Source organism: Pseudorca crassidens, chromosome 15 (genome assembly GCF_039906515.1).
Source record: "Pseudorca crassidens isolate mPseCra1 chromosome 15, mPseCra1.hap1, whole genome shotgun sequence".
Taxonomy (NCBI): Eukaryota; Metazoa; Chordata; class Mammalia; order Artiodactyla; family Delphinidae; genus Pseudorca; species Pseudorca crassidens.
Genome location: NC_090310.1, coordinates 23,244,321 through 23,264,031, shown reverse-complemented (window position 1 = coordinate 23,264,031; position 19,711 = coordinate 23,244,321). Strand labels below are relative to the sequence as shown.

The 19,711-nt window shown below is 49.7% G+C and overlaps 1 protein-coding gene across 1 annotated transcript; it reads right to left on the bottom strand.

Moving 5' to 3' along the window:
* Positions 1–12,213: 12,213 nt before the first annotated feature.
* ITPRIPL2 (ITPRIP like 2) lies at positions 12,214–19,145 on the bottom strand. Its single transcript, XM_067706529.1, has one exon. It carries the CDS (start codon positions 18,419–18,421, stop codon positions 16,823–16,825), a length of 1,599 nt encoding a protein of 532 aa, XP_067562630.1. The 5' UTR covers positions 18,422–19,145; the 3' UTR covers positions 12,214–16,822.
* Between the last annotated feature and the right edge of the window lie 566 nt (positions 19,146–19,711).

Here is a 19,711-nt window from a genome sequence, read left to right as displayed (position 1 = left end):
TCGCTACACATGCTGCCAGCCCATCCCCCCTAGACCTCAGTGTCTCCTTCCCAGCCTTGGGTTATGCCACAAAATGCCCCCGTTTTATTGCCTCCTCCTTGGGAGGCGCCAGCCTCAGGGAAAAGAGGACACAAAGGAAAAGTCCCTCTCTCCTCTCTACTGTAGGTTAACCTGGAATGGCCCTTCCTCAGAGGGCCTGGCAGCCCTGCCCGTTGCCCCAGCCCAACAGAGGAGTGATGACAGATTAGACCCCACCGCCTTGTGGCAGGAAGCCAAGGGTGGCTCTTGCCTTTGGGAAGGGCAAAGCTGTGAGCTGATTGAAGAGATCAAAGGCAGCTCCATCCTTTTCAGATGAAATGAGCTGCTAACACTTTTAAAGAGAGAGAATAAGTAAACACTGAAACCATCTCGGGGCCGAAAAGAAAAGTAGTCACATCCTAGAAACTCTTGCTAGACTCTGAGCTATTCTGCTTTCTCTTCTTCTGATTTGGGATTATCCACCAAAACGTCAAATTCTTTCCCATATTGATGGTGATGATGGTGACAGTAACAATACCAGAGACTCTCACCACTGAGGCTTGTGTAAGGACTTTACATCTAGTAACTCATCTGCTCCTCCCAGTTCGCAAAGAGCCTAAGAAGGAGGTTCAGCTGGTAGCCCAGGCTTGCCACGGAGAAGACTGAGGCCTTGATCAGAGGCAAGTCTCAGCTCCAGGCCAAACCCTTTCCAACTCAGCTGAGGTCAGAATTCTAAGTTGGAAGTCCACATCCTGCCATTGTCCCCGATACGCTGGCCTCAAGGCAGGAAATGATGTCATGGGAACTGATGTTTTTGTCGGAAGGGATGGCAAGGCTGGGGGGAGGGGCGTTCGGAGGGCAGCCCTTCTCTCCCACTCCGGGTCGCTCACAGGGGTGTCCAAAGATCTTTACTTCTTTCTCACATGCTTCTGTGATATTTGCAATTTTTACAGCGAGCATAGATTATTTCTATGATCAAAAACAAACAAGAAAGCTATTTTCATTTTGAAAAAACAATCCAGGGCCAGTTTGCACTTTTCTAGATTCCCAGGGTCAGTTTCCGGCCTATCTGGGTCACTTGCTCCTTGGCCTGGCTCTCTGTGAAAATAACCTAACAGTCCGGGAGTCTCTCTCTGGTTCCTTCAAATTCAGGCTGCTCTCTCAGGCTCGAAGGGGTCATAGGCTGAGGATTATTTAGCACAGAGCCAAGCACCTAGTGAGCACCAACACGTGACCCCTCTGTTACTATTCATGAGTCTTAATTACGTTCTGTGCCAAATACCGCGCTTGCATGCTTGGTTGAGAGAGAGGTTCCCATTTTACGGATGAGGAAAATGAGATTCAGAGAGGCAAAGGGACTTTCCCAAGGATCTGAAGTCAAACCACATTGCATCTTCTGCCCGGCACGTCTTTCCCTCAAGTCTGAATTCAGTCCAATGTCACCTCCCTGCGTGGTCCCTCTCTGAGCTGATTCTCACTTACCTTGCCCAGGGCTCTTTGCCCCTGCCTTCACGTTTGAATCATATGGGGAACGTTAAAAAATCCTGTTTCCTGGCTGCTTCTGTATCAATGGCAGCAGAATCTCCGAGGGTGTAATAGTAACTTGGGGGTAGGATGGAGTATAATACTGGAGGCCCGGCAATAGTGTTTATTAACACTCCCCAGGCGATTTCAACGTGCAGCTAAGATTGAGGTCTGTCTTCACTTTCTCATAAGAAGGACCAAAGTAGGGTAAATAACTGTCCAGTTTGCCCAGGACCGAGGGTGTTCCAGGGACATGGGACTTTCAGTGATAAAACTTTGAAAGCCCTGGGCAAACTGAGATGTGTTGGTTACCTTGGCCGAAGCCAGGTCCCACTGGCAGCAAAACCAAATGTCTCCAGGTATCAAGCCAGTACCTAAATGTCTGAAGTTGCCCGCAATGGGCAGTAGGAGATGGTGTTTGAGAGCAGACAGATGAAGAGAGCGTGTCCCACCTGGACCCTCACATTCAGGTGAAATAAACATAACAAGCAGTGCTGCACTATCGGACCAGAGCCACTTGTTTTAAACTTCCAACGGGCAACCTTCAACTCCTACTCTAGAGCCACCAGAACAATTGTCTACCTACAGCAGAGTCCAGTGGACCCATAGTTCTCAAGCTTACACTGCAATTACCTGGGGAGCTTTAACAAAATCCTGATACTCAGGCCCGGCCCACAACAATTGACTCATAGTCTCTGAGGGTGGGACTCAGGAGTTGCTATATTTTTTAATCTCCACAGGTGGCTGTAATGTCTGGCTAGGGCTGAAGACAGATGCAGTGGGCGACGAGATGAAGGAGGAAAGGGGGACATTTCTTCTCCACACCTGGTGTGTCTCTAAAACAGCCTTGGTGTCTGACTTATAAGCTTTGAAGAGCATTTCTGGTCTACCTGCTCTTTACAGCCACTAATAAAAATCAATTCTAAAGCAACAAAGATGTCCTGCAGTAGTTGAATGAACTGTGGTACATTCAGATGACAGAATATTTTTCAGCACTAAAAAGAAATGAGCTACCAAGCCATGAAAAGACATGGAGGAACCTTAACTGCGTGTTATTAAGTAAAAGAAGCCAATCGAAAAAAAGGCTACATACTATATGATTCCAACTATAGGACATTCTGGAAAAGGCAAAACTATGGAGACAGTAAAAAGATCAGGGGGTGGGGGGAGGGAAGAGTGATGAATAGTAGAGCACAGAGGACTTTTAGGGCAGTGGACGTACTCTGTATGATACTAGAACGGTGGGTACGTGTCACTAGACATTTGTCCTAATCCAAAGAATGTACAACCCAAGAGTGAACCCTGATGCAAACTGTGGGTGATAATGATGTGTCCGTGTAAGTCCATCAGTTGTAACAAATGTACCATCTGGTGAGGGATGATGATAAGGAGGGAGTGGGGACAGTGGGTACATGGGAATCTCTATACCTTCCAGTCAATTTCGTTGTGAATCTATAACTGCCTCTAAAAGAATGGAGTCTTTTTGTTGTTTTTTTTTAATCAAGACTGAAGAAGTGCTTCCAACTCATTCATTCGTCAGGCACCACTGAGCACCCAGTGCCTGACCCAGCTGCATGCTGGGAGATCAGGGTGTGCTGCAGGGGGATGGCTTCTGCTGTGTGACACTGGGCAATATACTTAGCCTTCCTGTGTCTCAGTGATTTCCTCCATGTCAACATCAGCTTGAGGTGCCTGGGTCTCAAGTCGTATGGACACTCCAAGTGGGGCTGGGGATCCAGGGTCCTGGACCCATAGGCTTTGCTGTGGTAGAGAGAGATTTTGCACAATGGTGCTAAGGCAGCGGGGTTTTCTGGCATTAGAACAATACCCTGTGCAAAAGAGGGGAGGAGAAGGTCTTCTGAGTCACTGGTGGAAATTACTATGGTCAGTGGAGAGGGAGGAAACAGTGTAGGCATATGTGTGTACATGCGTGTGAACAGGTGTGAGTACATATGGGGGGGGTGTCTGTGAGGGCATATATACCAGGAGTGTGTGTATGCAGTGGAGTGTGTATGTGTGAATGCCTGTGTGCGAATATGAATGTGTGTATGTATGAATTTGCAGGAGGATTTTGTATCTATATGAGGACGTAGGTGTACGTATATATGTGAATTGTGGACATACGTGATGGATATATATGTATAATGGTAATGTGTGACTATGAATGCACAGGCATATTTGTGTGAGTGAGTGTGTATGAGGGTGTATGCATGAGGGTGAACTAGGTGCTGGTGGGCAAGTTGTTTAACCTTTCTGTGTCTCAGTTTCCTTATGTCTAAAATGAAGACAAGTACTTACCGTGGTAGGTTAAAAGTGGTCACAAGCTCTTTATACCCCTGCCACTGATAGGTGGAGTCCATGTCGCTTCTTTTTAAACCTGCGCTAGACCTGTGGTTTGTTCTGACCAATAGAATCTGGGTCTTACAAGACCTGCAGTTCTGCATTTGCACACGTGGAACACCTCCCCTGGAAGAGTCCAGTGGCCGAGGCATGAGAAGCTAGAGCCAAATGGTGAGGCCACATGGAGGGAAACTGAGGCACACCAGTCCAGCACCAGCTGAGTTCATAGCCCACAGGACCACCAACTGCCCACTACAGGAGTGAGCCCTCCCGGACAGGCCTGTGGTCCCAGTTGGCATCACAAGGAGCAGAACTGAAACTGAGAAGGACCCTCAGGGCCCTCCTGAGTACAAGCCCCTCGACGTCCCCACTTCTTGTTTGTAGAAAAAACTTTAGTCTCCTAGGTCTTCCCTGAGTTCCAAAGAGTAGGCTCAACAGTTAATGACCGGAGACATGAGAACAATAAGGTCACAGGACTCCTGGTTTCCTCCTGAAGGGGTACAGATAACAACCTGATGCACATCTTTGAGGTGTTCTGCAAAAACTAAGACACCCCCCACCAACCGGGTAGAGGATGGTGATACATGCTGACCACAAGCATGTGGACCCCAGACTGGTTGGAACCAGAAGGCTGATGACTGAGATTCCTGAAACACCCCCGTTACCTCCCTACCAACCAATCAGGAGAAAGTCCACAAGCTGATCACACACCCTGCAACCCTCACCCCTAATGTTGTCTTTAAAAACCCTCACCTAGGGGCTTCCCTGGTGGCGCAGTGGCTGAGAGTCTGCCTGCCGATGCAGGGGACATGGGTTCGTGCCCCAGTTTGGGAGGATCCCACATGCCGCAGAGCGACTGGGCCCGTGAGCCATGGCCGCTGAGCCTGTGCATCTGGGGCCTGTGCTCCGCAACAGGAGAGGCCGCAGCAGTGAGAGGCCCGCGTACCGCAAAACAAAAACAAAAACAAAAACAAAAACAAAAAAAAACAAAAAACCCTCACCTAAAAGCTATCAGGAAGTTTGAGTCTTTGAGCACAAGCTGCCCATTCTCCTTGCTCGCTGCCCTGCAATAAACACTGCACTTTCCTTCACTGTAAGCTGGTATCAGTCGATTGGCTTTGCTGTGCTGTGGACCTGAGTTCAGTTCCACAGCAGAACTGCCAGCAGAGCTCATTAACACACAGACTCATGAGAGATAATAATGGTGGTGGTTATTTTTGAGCCACTAAATTTTAGGGTGGTTTATGCAGCAATAGATAACTGATACTATATAGAGTTTTTAAGCACTTAGAACATGGGGTCAGCAAAGTTTTCCTTTGAAGGGCCAGATAGTAAATACTTTAGGTTTGGGGGCCATATGGTCACAGTTGAAACTACTTAGTGCTGCCTTTGCGGTGCAAAAGCAGCTAAGACAGTGCATTAATGATGAGGGTGACTGTGTTCCAATAAAACTTTATTTACACAAACAGGCAGCCGCTGGATTTGGCCCACAGGCAGTTGTTGGCCCAGACCTAGAAAACTGCCTGGGACACGGTACATGCTATAGAAGTGTTAGCTATGGGTGCACGTGTGTGAGTTCAAGAGTGTGTACGTCTGTGAGTGCATCATGTACACACGTGTCTGCATGTGACTGGATGAGTGGAAACGTGTGTGGAATCTGTTTAGTCCTTCTGTAAAAACACAGCAACTAGCCCGTACCAGCTGACGTTTCAAAGCACCTCCGCCCGGGGTTCCTGCTTCTATTCTGAGGAGAAAGCAAAGCATCAGAGAAAATCAAGAGAGGAGAGAGCTGGCCTGTCCCATGGTTTGCATCTGGGCTACTGTAGCGTGACACCCACGCCTTCCTGTCTGCTGGAAGGACGGTGAAGTAAGCTCTCTGGTTGGAGGGGGAGGGGAGGCCATAAAAATGAAAAAGGAACTCTAGAGCTTTTAAGGAGGGGCTTGGGGGGAGGCTCCTGTGTGTGGAGGGGGTGGCGGGGGGTGGCTTTTCTAGGCAACCTGTAAACATCTGCCTGCTGGTTTCGTTTTGTTCTCCCACTGTGGGACTCCAGAGGGGCTACTTCCTGCATGACTAACCGTCTTGGGTCAGTGTGCAGGGGCCAGAAATGCATCAAGTGTTAGCCTGGGAGCCAGTAGATGTGGGTTCAAATCCCTGTCCGCACTTGCTTACTAAGTGGCATTGGGCATTCAGCCTCATCTTGCTGAGCCTCAGTTTCCTTACCTGTATCATGGGGATGATATTAGCGCCACCTCCTAGGACTGTTACAACAATCAAATGAAGATACTGTGCATCCAGGCTTTGGTAAGGAGCTTTGCACACAGTAAATGCTCTGCAAGGTGACACTCTGACACAGACCCCATGGGTTCCTGTGCTGGGCTCCAAGATTTCCAGGAAGTCTTCCCTAACCCCCCGGGGCTGCCTTAAACTCCTTTGGATTTACAGTGTCATTGAAACCTGTTTCTTGCCTTCAAAGCTTCTACCTCTATTTGTTATTCAGCATTCGTTGGCAGGCTTAAGCCTCTGCCTCCTCCAGCAGATTGAAAGCTGCAGCCAAATGAGATGGTGTCTGTTTTGCTAACCACTCCGTCCCCAGGGCCAGCACAGGGCCTGGCACTCAATGATTAGTTACCGAATGAGTGTGAATGGAGATGGAAAACTTCATAATCTGGACATTTCTGGGGCTCCAGGGAAGAACATCTCCTCATTTTTAATCAACACATGAATTTGAGAGGCTTCCGATAGGGTCTTCCAAAACGGGGTTAGGATAGGAGCCCTCTTCAGCAGCCTCTTGTATTAGTTAGGTTAGGCTGGGCTATGCTGCTGAAACAAAGAGCCCTGACATTTCGTTTCAGAGGCCTAACAGCACACAGGTGGATTTCTAACTCAATCAAAGGCCAGTATGAATCGGGTGACTGGCAAGGGCAGCTCTTCTCGGTTCCATCTTGTGCTGCTGGCATCTTCGTGTGTGGCCTTTACTGCCTCTGCAGGATCATAACCAGTCAGTCAGCCCCATCAAACTGCAGGGGTGCTGGGAGACACTGGGTTCCTCGGGGCTACTCGGCAGGTAGCCGAAGAGTCTCTGCCACGTGTAGGAAGGGCTCAGACTTCTTGGCTGGCCACTCCCAGGTCTCCCAGGTCCTGGTGTGAGGACTGCCAAATGCACTTTGAAGGCTTGGAAAGTGGAGATTCCTACTAATTAGACTGTTCTTTGAAAATCAGGTATTTATCAGAGGAAAAATAACCAATCATCACAGATCCTTTGCCTAAAATACGGAGCAGTGTTTTCAGTGCAGTTTCTTGCCACGCAAGACCCTGAGGGCCCCCCATCTCCAAATGTCAAAAGCATTTTTCTCCACGGTTGAAATACGTTTTAATGGTTTCACTTTGATAAGGATCGACAGCCGCCCATCAGAGGCTGAGCTCCTAATTCAGGAGACCAATGATTAAATAAACAATAAAGATAAAGATCTTTTGATGACATAAGGTCCTTAAAAGCTCTTGGTTGAGTCTGGCACACAGTGGGATGCCTAGTATTTTTTTTCCTGGTTTCATTGGAAGGTGACCTGATGGACTGTACTTTTTCTTAAGTGCTGGCTTAAAGTCACTGCGTCTAAGATGGCAGTGGGGGGAGGGGAGACACTGAGATAAAGCGTGGGAGAAACCACTGAATATTCATGAAAAGAGCCAGCATTTTGTGAACTTAGGCTGTATATGATGTATGTCCTCTCCAGGCTAGATGACAAAAAGAATGAGGGAACTATCACTTCTATTATAGAGGCTTTTCTTTGCTGAGAAGTTTCAGGGTGACTCTGATGACATTTTTTTTAATTCAAAATTAAAAAAAAAATGTTTTCGTATCCCTGGGGTTGTAGAAAAAGGGAACTGCTAGTGGGATTAAATCCTGCGCCTGCTTGGCAATATTTTGCCTTGTATGCCCCAGCTGAAGAGTTCTGTCCTAGGGTTTTATTCCTACACCACCACCGCCAACCCTTCAGCTGCCTGTCTCTGTCCCAAAGCAAACCTTACACACACCAGCTGGTGGTTCCACAGCACCTGGTGGGGAGATCCCAGTTTCTCTGCTGAAAGGTTCCAGAGAGGCCATCTGACCTAAGTCAGTGGTTCACAACACTAGCTGCATTCTAGAATCGTCCACAGAGCTGTAGCCATGCCTGGGCTGCACCTGGAGAGTTTCTGACATCACTGGGCCAGGGTAGAGTCCTGAGCATGGATAATTTTACAAAGCCCCTTGTATAGCCAGGGCCAGGACTGAGAACTACTAGCCTGAGCTTTCCACCAGGACTCAAATATCATTTGAGAAATGAAGTGGGGAGAAGTCTTAGAAGATGGCACAATTCAAAAGAAAGAAAGAGACATAACGGTGGTCGTTTCTCTCATTGGATGTCCTCCCTCCTGGGAACATGAACAACAAATATTCATAAGTGCTAACTCACTCACAGTCCTGTGGGAAAGGAAGTTTGGTGATGGGCAGGCTCTGAGCAGAGTGCCTGAGGGTGACCCCTACCCCTTAAGATACGGATTCACCTTCCTGTTGTTCCAGAGATGCTGGGGCACCACTCCTAAGATACGGCAACTAACGTTTGGTAGTGCTTCTCAATCCCATGTGCATTACCCTTTGATTCTCCCGATTAGCCTGTAAAAGGAGGGATTATCAACCCCATTTTGCAAATGAGGAAATTGATGTCCAGAAAACTTAACGGACTTGCCTAAAAGATTACAGCCAGGGAATGGTAGAGCTGGGACTTCAGTCCTAACATTTATGGAGCATTTACTATATGCTAGGACTCAGGATGGGTATAAATTATATAATTATGGAATTATAAATTCCCCAATTACTTCTCACTTCAGTGACATAATCTTCTGCTATTTGTTTCTAGCATTTCTGTGGCAGAATCTTATTTACTCACTAATACCCATTCTTTTTTCATATTTTGCTCAGGGCTGCTGTGTGCCATGTGCCGGGCTCTCTTTCCAGCTTCCCTTGCAGCTAGGAGTGGTCACGTGACACCATTCTGGCCAATGAGATGTAAGGGAAGTCTACTGCATTCCTTAATCCAGTTTCTCTTCTCCATGGCTGTAGTAGCCATTGTGGGATCTTGATAGGACAAGCATGAAGATAAAGGTGAAAATACCCAGAATGACAGAGCAAAGAGATGCCTGGATCCCTGATTCATCCCTAAACTGCTGGATGCCTACCTCCAGGCTTCTGGATGATGAGAGAAAAGAATTTGTTACTATAGATTAGGTTTTCACAAGTTGTGGCCAAATGTCTTCCTAAGTGATACAGTTTCCCACATGCCCTTTATCATTGCTGTTCTTTTCCTTTACAGTTGAACACGCCACCCACCAGCTGAACACCAGCCAGTACCTGACTGAAGCTGAAGTTTAGCCAAGAGGGGACACTGAATCAGTGTCTCAACCGTATTACCTTTGAGACCTATGGCATGTTGTCACCTGAATCAGCACTTTCATTTTCCAGCTTCCACTTGCTTTTATGAGATCAGGGCAAATGCAGGAACACAAACAGCCGTGTAAACACGCCCCCCCAAAGATGGCAACACTGCCACAACTCAGCCAACACTGTGCTTCAGCAGATGAGGGAAACCTGGATTCACTGCGGGAAGGTGGGTTGCATCAAAGTCTGGCTGTCTGAAAGTCAAACGCACAGAAGTCGAGGCTGCCTGTATTTACTCCACCGGCAGCCTCTCCAGATTTCTTCTTTTTTTTTTAAGTTTCCAAATCATTTAGCTACAGCTGAGCTACAAACTACCACTAACTCAGTGGCTTAAAACAATGTGTTCATTTTTGCTTCGAGTCTGTGGGCCAGCTGGGTGGGTCTGCTGATCTGGGCCAGGCTTGGCTGGTCTTGGCCAGGCTCCTTCAAGTGTTTCAATCATTCTGTTGTCTGGTCAGTTGCGGGGGAGAAGGGGAAACGGAGCTGGTCTGGGATGGTCTCGGTCGTGTGTCAAAGGCGGCTGTCAGCTCTGGCGACAGGATCACGTGGTCCCTCATCCTCCAGCAAGGCCAGTTATTCACGTGGGGGCAGCAGGTTTCCAAGAGAACAATCAGAGGCAGACAGGCCTAGGCCGGGAACTAGCACAGTGCCCCTTCCGCCACATTCTACTGACTAAAGAAAGTCACAAAGCCATTCCAATTTCAACGTGCAGGTAAAAAGGCTTCCTTCGTGACGGGAGAGACTGCAAAGTCACTTCGCCAGGGGCAGAGGTATAGGAAGCTTTGGAGAACAGGGGCGGCTACGTTTGTAATCAGGCTACACGGTACCCAGAGTAAGAGCTTTTCCTACAGGGGAACACCATGGGCATCAAGGAGCAAGATAAACAAAATCTGGGTAGCAGAGAGATGGTTGGGTGGACAAAAGGGAAACGCACCCTGCAGAGGAGGAAGAATGAGCCCAAAGGGAGCAGAGGAAGAGGTTGGAGACACTGACTAAATGAAAATTCCACCCCGAAAACTGCTTCCACACTGACGCACACTGCGTGCCTAAAGTGCGGCAAGTCCTTTGCAGGCACAATCAACTTAATCTCATTCACTCCTATGAGGGAGGTCCTATTATTTTATTTTTTTTTTTTGGGAGGTCCTATTATTAATTCCATTTTACAGATGAGGGAATTGAGGTCCAGACAGGATTGGGTAACTTGCAGAGAGACACACAGATGAGAAGTGCAGGATGCAAGACTTGAAGACAGGCCTCTTGGTGTTAAAGTGCTGGCCCTAACATGACACTGGTCTGTCTCCAGAGTAACTTGTGTCTCTGTCCCCACTCCCCTGCCTGGGCCTGGACCACTGCAGCATCTGATGATTTCCAGTCTGGTTAAGTCCAGCCAACTTTTCCATAAAAGGTCAGATAGTAATTCTTTTCAGTGTTGTTTTGCAATTACTCAACCCTGCTAATGGAGAGAGAAAGCAGCCAGAGCAGTATGTAAATGAATGTGTGTGGCTGTGTTCCCATAAAACTTTATTTACAAAAATAGATGAATTGCCACCCCCTGCTCAACCCATTCTCCACCTTGCAGCCAGAGTGGGCCAAACTCAAATGTGACCTTGTCATTCCTTCCTAAGGTGGACTGCCAGTATCTTGGGGACCAGTCCAGACTTTCAGTGTGGTTTACAAACTTGTGATCAAAGAGTGGCCCCTGCGTCAGTGGCATTGCCATTATCTATTAGGAAGGCAGGCTCTCAGGTCACATCCAGACCTGCGGAATCAGAACTTGCATTCGGACGAGACGCCCAAGTGGTTTGCACATTCGAGTTTGAGAAGCTTTGGCTTCCAGAACCCCTGTGCCCTGGTGCCTTCCTACCTCTCCCACCTCATCCTTTGCCCCCGGAGCCTCCTCGCTCCCGCCCACCCCCACTTTCCAGCCAAACTGACTGCTCCTGTCACCTCTGTGTCCGATGCATTCCTCTCCAGCCCAGCTCCCTTCACGCAGCAAACTCCTATCTATCTCTGGATCTCAACTGCGACACTTCTTCCGAGCAGCCCTCCTCCCTGAAACCCCCGACTGCATGAGGTGCCCCTCTTCTGTGCTTCCAGACCCCCTCCCCCACCTAGCACCCACCACATTGCACAGAAATGACTTCTTTAACTGCCTGCCCTGTCACAGCAGTTTGTGAGCTCATGAGAGGCCGTATCTGTGGTTGCCTCTGTGTGTCCTCAATGCCTGGGGACAGTAGCCACTCAAGAACTAATTGTTGAAAACTAAACAAAACACAGCCGGCCACACCTTTCCCCTGGGAGAGTGCTCTCCACAAGCAGCTTAGCCAGCCAGTGGCTGCAGGTTTCCCCAAACCTCCACCTGGCTCCGAGGCTTTGAAGAGTCCTACGTGGCCTCCAAGATTCCATCTCTCATGAAGCCTGGTGGGTTTTCGTATTAGCAAATGTTTACCATTTGGAGAGGACCTGGGGGCCTAAGAGATTTCTGGGCAAAATTCTTGAGCTATAAATTAGCCACAGGCCAAGACTTGAGTTGTGTTTGGGCTGGTGTATGAGAGCCGAGGGTGGAGGGGGTGGAGGTGGGTGACAGAGGAAGGGCAGGGCCAGAATGTTCTCGATCAGAAAAAGACTTGAAGGCAGGCCCCCGGATGCCTACAGAGCCATGAACTGGCATCCTTTCCCACCTGTGTACGGTGCCAATTCTGTACAATGATCCCAGCTTTGCTGTGTGGGAAAAAGTCCCATACACCCACTCACTGAAAGCAGGTGGGCCTGTGTAAGGAATCACAAGCCAGTGTAGCCACAGGCTGCTCTCCGGGAAGACGACAACCCTCCCCAAATCTGATGTTCAGTTCACAGGTTTCTACAAGTTCCTTTATTAATAAAGCAAAGTATGAAAGAACAAGGTCCCCAAATGACCCATATGATTAAAAGTGCAAATTTACTCCAACCTGAAATAGAAAACAAATGGCCGGCCTCGACTATTGGGCCGTGGAAATCTGGTGTGATTAGAACGCCTTTTAATCACACAACTGTAGCAGCTGAACCATAGTTGATTACCTCTTTGGTCTCTGTTATTGGAACAAAACATACACTATGACCACAGCCAACAGACTGCATCATAATACACAGTTTGGGGTCAAAATCCACACTAAAAATAACAGTAAAATAAGAGGAATGTTTTAAAGTCAAGTGACTGAATCAAGGCATTTTTTTTTTTAAGCAAAGGGTGCTAAAAATATTCCTGAATATCTGATACTTCAAAAACCAGATTACATATAATTTAGCTGCATGTTTTAGTCTGTTCTCTCTGTACTGATGTTCACATACATCTTCGTCCTCTCCCAGCTTATACTTGCTTCATCCCCACCAAATCATGTGCTATGTAGGTACAGAAAAAATAAACAGTAGTGTCTAAGAAACAGACATGCAATTTTTTATAAAAACTAACAAACGCCACAATGATAACACTGAACTTTTTTCCTTCCCAAGGGATACTGGGAATGTTCACCAGGTTCATTTTTCCCACCACTGGGGAGGGAGGTAATAACCTTCCTCCACGTGGATACGATAAGGCATCGTCACGGTCAAATGCCACATTTTACGGAAAAGGTGACTTACTCCATGAGGTTAAAGGAGACACTTTGGAAGGCTATTAGTTTCCTTCCTTCAGAAGGCTAGGATGTCAGTTTTGGTGGGAGCCACGGAGTCAGAAAGGGATAGAAACATATGATCAGAACAGTTCTCTTGGCACTGGGGCTGGTAACAAGCCTAAGAAGCTTGGCTGGGAGACCCAGCACTACTTTGCTGGTGTTCATGGCCACCAACCATCATTGCAAAGGCTAGGAAACTACTAAAAAAAAACCAATTAATTTAAAAATACAAATAAAGAAGAAAACAAGTTATTCTGCAATCCTTCCTGATCACTCACCTGCAGACTCTGACAGAGCCAAGGAGTTTGGCCCCAACTCACCAGGAAGGAAATGCCAAGAGCTGGCCCCTAGTGGTCTGATGTCCCACCTGACTCCTACGGGTCCAGGGTGGAGAATCCTCCCGGGAATTGTGAGTTAAGTGTTATCTGTGGCCGTGTTCATTTGGGGGGTTTGTTTCTACAATAAAGCTTAGCTCTGAGCGATAAAGCAGACTTGAAATATCATGCCCCCCCACCATGTATAACAACATCATATCCATAACAATAAATATAACCTTATACATACTTGAGGGGTTACTGTCTAAGGCAGGGGTCGCAAACTGGTGGCCCCCAGGCTCAAGCAAATGTGTTTTTTGGCCCACTTGTGTTTTGGATATTTTTTAATTATGTTGTTTAAAAATCAGAAAGTTTCTTTTTTTTTTTTTTCTATTTCCAGCCCCACCCTACCCTTTTCCCCGCATGGAGCTGAGCCACGTGGCCCCTGAAGACGGCACAGCCCCCCATCACCACCCAACCCTTCTCTTATTTACCTCCCTAACTTGCTTCTGCAGGCTGCTGAGTTTGCGACCCCTGGCTTGAAGTAGCACATATCTAGAAAATGTGTTTCCTAACCCAGACCTCTCTCGCACCCTCATGTGATTTCCACCCCATCTCCCCTTCTGCCCAGCTCTTCGTTTCACGTCCATCTTAAGTCCTCCTTCCTGAAATCTTCGGATTTCTCTTGGTTTGCTCACATTTTCCCTTTTAGCTTCAGTTTCATTTTGCAAAAACACAGTCTCCTCCTCTCAGCCCACGAGCATTCCGGGATGACTCCCAAGACTGGTCAGTGGGAGTTACTGAAGGGTGTCTTAAGGCAAAATGGCTGAGTCATCTCCCCAAACACTTTCTTCGGACACCGGCTGGACAGTTAATCTTTTCTTAAAAGCACGAACAATTCTGAGCTTTCTTGTATGAGAATATTTGCAATACATGAACCTCCAGTACCAAGTATACACCAAAAATGTATATATTTCAGATCAAGGACATGATGGAGCCCTAATAAAATACAGAATCGAGCTTAATTTAAGTGCCTTGGGCAACCATCACACCTGACTAATATGCCGTATTATTTTCTTTGTACACAGTACATGTTTTGGATTACTAAACATTGATCAAAATTGATCGAAATCTCTAAGTTTTTGGTTACCATGTACAGAGAACAATTGCTCAGCATGGCATTTAAATAAAACATTAATATTTTAAAAATTCACAAACACAATGCCCCATTCATTAAAAAAAATAAAATTTAAAAATCTTGAGGATGGATGAGGCTTTGGGTAATTAACCTGAAAAAAAAAAACCCACAAAGAAACTACAAGAACTGTATGTTACCAGATTCAAAGTTCAAAATGCTATTCAGATAAAAGAGGAACCTATCAACTCAGCTAGAAATATTTGGAAAATTCAGCTTTTAAAGCTTTATAAATCCTCTAATAGCCTCGCTTTCCCCCACTCCAACTACTGGGGAAATTGTAGCTGAGTATGGAAACATTATAAATATATAGATTTATATAAAGATCTACCTACTCTTGGAATTTATTTTAAAAATAATTATAAAAAACACTGTGCAGTTTATATCTTCGCAGGAAGTTGGTAGACTGATTCCTGTGCTAAATGCAGTACCTTATGACCTAACACTGACCTCAAAAGCTAGGAATGACTTTGTGGAATCAAGGGGAAATGTCCCCAAACAACCTCAAAGACACAGCACACCATTTGCAACTGTTTCTCTTACAGCCCAAGGTTGCAAAGGACATAAGAAATCTCCGTAGCTCTGATGAGAAGGATTCCCTATAAATCATTTGTTCACAACGATTTCCCCACAGTGGCCAAGCAGGTCCCGTAAAGAAAGAAAGTTTAAAGAGTTCCCTCAAAATAGCTCAGAAATTAAACAATGGCCCAATTCATGTGGCTACTTCTGTCTTCCAAGTTTTACCTTTAAGAGTCTCTGTTAAAAAAAAAAAATCCCAAAGCTATAGAAATCCCAAAGTATATCACTGGGATTGGCTGCATTTTCTATTCAGCAGATGATGGACCATTCTAAACTTCAACTGAGTTTTATGTCGACTGATGCAACTGAGAGCTGTTAGAAATTTGGGAGGACGGTGAGGGATTTCAGAATGCGCTAGCTGCAAAATACACCCAGCCTGGTGATATTTATGCCCAGAGAGAAGAAAGAACAGACAGCTGACAAAGGATGTCTCCCTCCATCTCCCCCTAACTTGCCCTCCTCTGCTGTCTTTCTCCTCTGTCAGCTGATTGGGAAATAACTGATCTTCAAGATACCGAACCCTAAGTGAAATGCATTGCAAGACCTGTGCTGAACCAACCCCTCCTCAAAGGTGGGCTTCGGGCCAATTAAAGGCCGCTTGGGCAATGAGAGCAAAACTTCCCAACTACGGAGGATCACTGAGCATTGGCTGAAAGCAGGCATTGCCTCTTCATTATCTCATTAAACTCGGAAAGAAATCTCCATGCAAAGGGGTTTGCCAAAAAGACTTAAAACAAAAAAAAAAGGTTTCTGTCTCCAGCCAGCAGCAAGTCCTGGTGACACATCTTGCTAGGCAAAGAGTGAAATATCAGTACATCTTTTTCGAGACCCAACATGTTTCATGCCCTCACCGGTGTTGTCAGAAGCACGTATCCTGTTGCCACTCTGCACTGTGATTGGCTCACAGCAGACGCTCAATGAATCAGCGCTGACTGGTGCACATCCCAGCGCGTGCCTAGAGGGACGTTGAGCAAGCCTGCTCCTCAAGACTGCACCCTTCTTAATAGTCGATGTAACTGGCCTCCCTTTCAGATGCCACACTTGGCACTAGCGATTACCACAAAATGAAAGAACTGATCAAAATAAAGTGCTATTTGCTCTGGAAGTTTCACTAACCAACTCCCGACTGCCTTTCAACACCTGTGACTTAATTCTTCATAATCCTGTCAAACACCTGTGATGGGCCTTTAACAAATACATTAATACCAATTTGAACAGTGGAAACTATGTTCTTCAGAACATAAGCCTCTAGAATAGAACTACAATTCCAGTTGTAGATCAAGATTCAGATTTTTAAAAAGACAATCAGGAACCCAGGACCTACCAAGTAGTTGTGTCAAAAAACATTAGCTTCTTTAAATTTGGGGGCCAGAGAGATCTGTCTAAACAACCCACAATCCCTTCCTTTCCTGATCCTCCCTAAAAGCTGGATCCTTCTACAGAATCATTCCACACAAACCAACATTTGGACCAACTCTTAGCTGCTAACGTTGAACGTCTTTCCGTAGCTTGCCCAGGACACTCTGGTGGGCGTGAAAAAGATGCCACAGCTATCTGGATTGTGGAGCCAGGGGGTGATGCCGAAGCCACCAAATGTCATCCTCTGAATGTTCCAACACCTTCTGCAGGTCATCTTCCTTGCCTTAAACTGGCTTCACTGCCATCCCCACCCCCACCTGGTGGGTGGGGCTTCAGGAGCACCAGGCCAGGCTGGGGCTCTGGCAGGGTTTACGGTTCATCTTCAGGGAACCCCTGGGGGCGCTGATTCCGGGGTGGGGGACACCTGGCAAGGTAGCGGGGACCCCCATAGGCCCGGAGAAGCTGGGGCAGCCTTCGCCACGTGGACAGCAACCGTGCCGCTGCGAGTTCCCGGGCCTGCCTGTCGAAAGTGGCCAGGAGGTCAACCGGGGTGGCTTCACGCAGTACCTTGGGCAGTGGGCCCACCTCGGCGGCCGCCCCTCCAGGGCCCAGGAGGCAGTGGAAGAGTGTACGGCGTCGCAGCAGGCAATCCCTGAGGAACTGTACTAGCTCTTCCAAGCGCTCGCCCAGGTGCGCCTCGTCCCAGCCTTGTGCGGGAGCCCCCTGGCGTAGCAGCGCTGCCAGCAGCACTGTCTTGAGCACGTATGAGGATAGGATGCGTCCCCACTGGGTGGCGGCCGTCGGGTCCAGCCCGCGGGCGCCCAGGTCTCGCAGAGCTTTAAGCAACTGCAGGCACTTGAGGTAGCAGGCACCTGGAGGGGCCCTTTCCTGCAGCCAGCTCAGCAGCTTCTGCTCCTGGCGCGCCGTGTTCACACCCCACAGTGCATCGGCGCGCAGGCCTCCCGGGAGCTCCGACAGGGGCCCGACGGGTGAGGGTGGCAGTGGTGGGGCCACCAGGAAGACGCTGTCGCCCAAGTGGACGGCAGGGATGAGACGCACGGCCATGGAAAGGCGGCAGCAGCCGTAATCGGTGCGGCAGGGGAGGACGTGTAGGGTAGGGGGCTGCTCCAGGCCGCCTGGGGTCAGGCTGACCCGACAACGCCCCTCCAGGCTGTAGCGCACGGTGGCCAGGGAGCGCTGCAGGTGCGACTGAAACCAGCGCAGTACCAGCGTAGCCGAGAGATGGCGCCGCCCGCGCACATCCACGCAGAAGCCGTCGGCGAAGGCTTTGCAGTCCCGGAGCCAGTGGCCCCCGGAAGCCCCTGGCGGCGCCTTCAGTGCGCACACGAAGCAGCCGTGGAAGGCTGGGGCCAGCGCGGGCTCCGCGCCCAGGCTCCGCGGCTCCAGCGCCACCAGGGGAGGGAGGCGCAGCGGCACCAACACGTCGAAGCCGTCGGGCCGGCGGATTTTATGCTGCTCGTAGGCACTGCCTACCTGGATGAAATCTCCGCGAAAGGCCAAGGCCAGCGCTCCCCCGGGGATGGGGCCTGGGGACCCTCGGGCGCGGCCAGCCCGCACCAGCTCGCCCACGATCCGGCTCACGTGTGCTTTGCTGTGGCCCAGCACGTGCGGCGACAGGCGCACCTCGTGCTCGTAATAACTCTCCAGCAAGATGTCGAGGCTGGGCTCTCCTAAGTGTCTAGGAGATAAGGCGGAGTGGCCCCCCAGGCGGGGAGACCCCGGCAGGAAGCGCTGCCGGACAGCGTGGCGACAGCGCAGGAGGATGTAGCCGAGGAGCAGCAGGACGGCCACCTTGAGCAGCGGGAAGCCGCCGTCCGCGCCTTCGGGGGGCTCGGTCCGGGCGTCCCCGCTTCCCCGCAGGACATGGTAGAGGCACACGAGGGCGGTGCACAGGCCAGTCACCAGGGGCCAGAAGACGCGCAGATTCAGGGTGTAGTGCACCGACATGCCGGGCGCCCGGGGCAGCGGCGGCCGAACAGCCCAGGGCGCGAGCCCCGGCGGCGTCCCAGGCCCAGCATGCGCGCAGCGCCCGGGCAGCCCCGCTGTCCCGGTTCCCTTCGCCTCCGCGGCGGCGACCCCGTCGCAGGGCCGGGGAAAGCAGCCCTCCAGCTCGGCCTCCTCTCCCAGCTCAAGCGCTCCTTCCAGCAGCGGCCCGCCCTGCACGCTCCAGCTCCCAGCCGCGCCCCGTGCCGACTGCGCGCTGCGTCCGGCCCGCCGGCCCTCCCCGCCCCGCTCCCCGGCGCGCCGCCTTCGGCCAGCTTCTGGTCCCGCTGCGCTCGCCTCCTACCTCGGGCCGCCCTCCCGGCGCCGTGGGTCCCCGGAGTCCCCCGCTGCTCCCCTCCGCTCTTGTTCCCGTTACTCTGCCACGGGAGTTTCCTCTTCCGAGGGGAGGCGAGGCCGCGCCAGCTAGCGGGGAGGAAATGCCGAAGTCTGGAGCCGCGAGGCGAGCGGGCGGGCGGGGTCGACCCCCTCCCGGGCCTCCGCCTTAAAGCGACGCGAGGCGGCGGGAGGGACTTCAGGACGCGCTGGCAACTGGCCTCCCGCGGGCCATCCCTATCCTCCCTCCCCGAAGGCAGAACCAGGAAGGCTCTGATTGCGGGGCGGTAGCCTTGTCCAGGGAGCTTCTGCAGTTGTACTCACACAAAGTTATACTGGGAAGTTGAAAGGAGGGAAAAAGAGCGCACGACGGAACCGTCCATCCCCCGCCCCCCCCAGCAAGTCGTGGTGGCGTGGTGTTGGTGGCGTGGCAGGCCCTGGAACGGAAGCTGCCCTTGCCAGTGTGCCGCTGTCCTTCATTCAAACCAGTATCTACTGAGTACCTACTATGTGCCAGGCGGGAGACCAGGTGCTGGCGAAATAGCAGTTGACAAAATAGACAAGGCTTCTGCCCTCCATAAAGCTTACTGCCTTTTGAGAAAAGGAAACCGAAAGACAAGGGATCCACAGCAGAAAATGCTCTGAAAGAAGCAAAACTGTGTGAGGGAGTGTGAAGGTAGGGGCTGCCCTGTGGAAGCCTGAGGCTCTCTGTGGGTCTGAGACCTGGATGAGGAGGATCCAGCCTTGAAGTAATAATCACAGCCTTTACAAAGGTCATACTGTGTGCCCGTACTGTGCTGATCACCTTACACATTCGCTCCCCGGTTCATCCTATGAAAGGGACACTATTACTTTCCCCATTTTTCAGATGAGGAAACTGAGGTGCAGGCAGGTTCACCCCTTGCCCAAAGTCACACAGCT

Coding starts and splice junctions, on each gene's coding strand:
- ITPRIPL2 (XM_067706529.1), bottom strand. CDS start 18,421: ATGTCGGTGCACTACACCCTGAATCTGCGCGTCTTCTGGCCCCTGGTG.